At 36.1% G+C, this 4,269-nt stretch overlaps 1 protein-coding gene across 1 annotated transcript in view; it reads left to right on the forward strand.

Moving 5' to 3' along the window:
- Window positions 1-4,269, forward strand: part of CDH18 (cadherin 18) — a 707,490-nt gene that overhangs the window by 421,841 nt on the left and 281,380 nt on the right. The window contains exon 5 of the mRNA XM_042782611.1: window positions 1,138-1,143. Coding sequence (XP_042638545.1) covers window positions 1,138-1,143 — 6 coding nt within the window. The remainder of the gene's footprint in view (window positions 1-1,137; window positions 1,144-4,269) is intronic.

A 4,269-nucleotide genomic window follows, 5' to 3' on the forward strand; every position in this document is an offset into this window, starting at 1 on the left:
GTTATGGACATTAATGAGATGAAATTGACTGATTTTGGTCATTTTGAGTCAGACAACCATATGATTTACAGTGCAGAGAATGACAAATTGAAGAGAAATGGTATGGCATTCATCATCACAATGAATGTTTCAAGATCTATCCTAAAGTACGATGCTTTCAGTGACAGTATAATGTCCACATGCCTATCCAGAAGACCAATTAATACTACTATTACTTAAATTTATGCTCCGACCACCAATGTCAAGACAAAGAAATTGATTTTTACCCAGTCTTGCATCTGAAATTGACCAAACATGCAATCAAGATGTGTTGATTATCACTGGTGATTAGAATGCCAACGTTGGAAACAAAGAAGTATCACCAGTAGTTGGAAAATATGGGCTTGCTGATAGAAATAACACTCGAGATCACATGATAGAATTTTGCAAGACCAATGACGTACTCATTGCAAATACCATTTTTTAACAACATAAAGGGTGGCTATACATGTGGACTTCTCCAGATGGAGTACACAGAAATCAGATTGACTACATCTGTGGTAAGAGGCATGAGAAAGCTGGACAATGAATATGGAATGCTTATGTTGTCAGAAGGAACCATTCCCTGGAGAAGGATATCATGCTTGGTAAAGCGGAGGCTCAACAAAAAGTGGGAAAGCCCTCAATAAGATGGATTGACACAGTGGCTTCAATGATGGGCTAAGGTGTAGCAAGGATTGTGAGGCTGGCATAGGACGAGTCAGTGTTTCATTTTGTTTTATGTAGGGTTGCTATGAGTTGGATATGAGTCAACAGCACCTAACAACAACAACAGTACGTGTGTAGTGATATTTTACTGTTCTTTCAATGTGCAATTCTCATGAAGAAGAAGGACTGATGGCACAATGCTTAAGTTCTCTGCTGCTTACTGAAAAGTCAGTGGTTTGAACGCACCCTAAGGCTTCCTGGGAGAAAAGATGTGGAGATCTCCTCCTGTAAAGATTAGAGCCAAGGAAACCTGTGGAGTAGTTGTATCTATTCTGTCACATTAGGTTAATATGAGTTGGAATCCACTTCATAAAATATAACAAAAATATCATATGATGTTGAGCATATTTTGATATGCTTATCTGCCATCTATGTATCTTGCTTGTTGAGGTATCAGTTCAAATATTTCTCCAGTTTTGTAATTGGGTGGTATGTCTTATTAATGTTGAAATTTAGGAGTTTTCTGTATATTTTGGATAAGTCTTTTATCAGATATGCATTTTACAAATAACTTTTTTCCTCGTCTTTTTTGTTTTCTTCTTATTGTTTTGCAATGTTTTTCATGGAAGAGAAGGCTTTAATTTGATGATTTCAGACTCACCTTTTTTTGTTTTTCTTTCATTAATTGTGCTTTTGATGTATAAAAGGTCATCGTCAAACCCAAAGTTCTTACATTTCACCTGTGCTGTCTTCTGGAAGGTGTATAGTTTTACATTTAACAAATAGGTCTGGAATTTATTTTGAGTTAATTTTTATGAGGTGTAAGTTCTATGTCTAGCTTCCTTTTTTTTTTTTTAAGCATATGTACATCCACTCGTTCCAATACCATTTATTATAAAGACTATTCTTCCATTATTGAGTTCCTTTGTTCCTTTGTCAAAGATCACAGGGAAAAGAAAAATAAAACTGCTGAGATGTCTGACTGCAAGAGACTGAGTGCATTTCTGAACTTGAATTGTAGCCTGTTGCTTCCCTAATAAGCCCCATAATCTGTGAGTTCTGTGTGGCCACTGCAGTGAATTATCAAACCCGGCAGAGAGATGGTGGGTGCTGTGGGAGGAATGGTTGGTGTCAGGGTTGATGAAAGGGCTGGAGGGAGGCAGCATATCTGGCCTCACAGGAATAGGCCTTGGGCTGCTGCTGAAGATTCTGTCTTCCTCTTGTGGGGTTAGAGGAGGTCAGAAGATGCGGCCCCATTGCCCCTTTGGTAATAGCTCAATCTTCCTTCCATGGAGTGATTGGTGGGTTTGAACCACTGCCTTTCTACTTAGCAGCTAAATGCTTTATCCACTATGCCACCACAGCTCCTTTTGTCACAGATCAGGTGACCATATATGGGTGGGTTTATTTCTGGAATCCCTATTTTGTTCCATTGATTCTTTGTCAGATCTTTCATTAGTAACTCACTGTCTTGATCAATGTAACTTTATAGTAAGTCTTGAAGTCAGGTAATGTCAGTCCTCTGACTTTTTTCTTCAGTATTGTGTTAGCTATTTTGGGTATTTTGCCTTTCCATGAAACACTGTAATCAATTTGTTGATAATCACAAAATAAGTTACTGGAATTTTGATTGGCATTACATTGAACCTATATAACATGTTGGAAAAAATTTACATCTTAAGAGTATATCCTTCCTGTCATTGAATGAGAAATCCTGGTGGCACAATGATTAAGTGCTCAGCTTCTAACAGAAATGTCAGTTTAAATCCACTAGCAGTTCCATGGGAGAAAGATGTGGCATTCTGTTTCCATAAAGATGATCAGTCTTGGAAATCCTATGTGATGTGGGGAAGTTCTAGTCTGTTGATAAGGGTCAGAATCAACTCAACCCCAGTGGATAATTACCAATGAACACTGAATAACTCTCCATTTATTGAGAATGTTTTTATTTCTTTTATCAGAGTTTTGTAGAATTCCTCATATAGATGTTTTATGTATTTTTTAGATATACATCTAAATATTTTTATGTATTTATTTATTGGTACTAAATTGAATGGAGGAGCTCTGGTAGCATAGTGCCTAAGGCACTTGACTGCTAACCAGAAGGCTGGCAGTTCAAACCCACCAGCCATTCCTCAGAAAGAAGATGGGGCAATCTACTTCTGTAGTGATACCACCTCAGAAACCCAAGGAAGGATCCCTATGAGTCGAGTCTGACTCGAAGGCACATAACAACAATAGCAACAACAACAAATTGAATTGATTATGTTTATTATTTCAGATTTCAACTCTTCATTGCTTGTATGTAATAAAACAGTAGACTGTTGCACATTTGCCTGGTATCATAAACCTTTCTATAACCACATATTAATTCCAGAATTTTTTGTTTACTTTGATTTGGTTCTTTGAAATTTTCTACCAAGACAATCATATCATTGGCAAACAAAGATAGTTATACCGCCTTCTTAAAAATCTGTATACCTTTAATTTCCTTTTCTTGTTTATTATATAGGAGTGCTGAGTGGGGACATCCTTGTCTTTTTCAAAATTTTCAGAAGAACTCATCTAGTGTCTCACCATTAACTATGACGTTAGATCTAGGCTTTCTGTAAATATTCTTTATCAAATGGAGGAAGGTGCCTAGTTGGTGGAAGAACAAAGATGTCTCTTTAAAGACTAAGGTTTTCCTAATGCATGCCATGGTATTTTCAATCACTTCATATACATGTGAAAGCTGGACAATAGATAAGGAAGATCCAAGAAGAGTTGGCACTTTTGAGTTGTGATGTTGGGGAAGAATACTGAAAGTTCCATGGACTGTCAGAATAACAAATCTGTCCTGGAAGAATTGCAACTGGAATGCTCCTTTGAAACAAGAATAGCCAAACTTCATCTCACCTACTTTGGTGATATTGCCAGAAGGGACCATTTCCTGGAGAAGGATATCATGCTCGGTAAAGAGGAGGGTGACCTAAATAGGGGAAGGCCTTGAACGAGATGGATTGATACAGTGGCTGGAACAAAGGGCTCACATATAGCAATGATTGTGGCTTGGGCACAGGACAGGGCAGTGTTTTGTTTTGTGGTACATAGGGTCACTAGGAGTCGGAGCTGACTCGATGGCACCTCACAACAAAACAACAGCAGTTGGTAGAGAGTTTTATTATAGAATATAATATAATACATTATTTTAATATTTTGCATGACTAAATTGAACATTATATATTTTTAAATAAAGCTGAAATGCTCAAGTTAATTAAAAAATAAGCATATTATTGATTTTTTATATATATTTTTTTCCATTCAGCATTTGTAAAGACAAAACTTGTTTATCTTATGTTGCACAATTTAAAGATAAAAAGAAAAAGTTCAAAATTATTTTAATATTTTTTCTATTGAATAAAGTAACTAAAGAACTCAGCCTTTTTATCTCTCTCTCTCTTTTTTTTTTTTTTTTTGAGATATCTTTTTGAACAGGGTAGTAGTTGTGAACTTAAACAAAATGTGACCTACTCTGATTTTGAAATTTAATTTGTTGAAATAATTTTAAAGTTCTGCATTTAGAACTTATGCACCATATAT

The sequence above is a fragment of the Orycteropus afer genome, unplaced genomic scaffold, assembly GCF_000298275.1.
Source record: "Orycteropus afer afer isolate SDZICR_OR568_19922 unplaced genomic scaffold, OryAfe1.0 scaffold00390, whole genome shotgun sequence".
NCBI lineage: Eukaryota > Metazoa > Chordata > Mammalia > Tubulidentata > Orycteropodidae > Orycteropus > Orycteropus afer.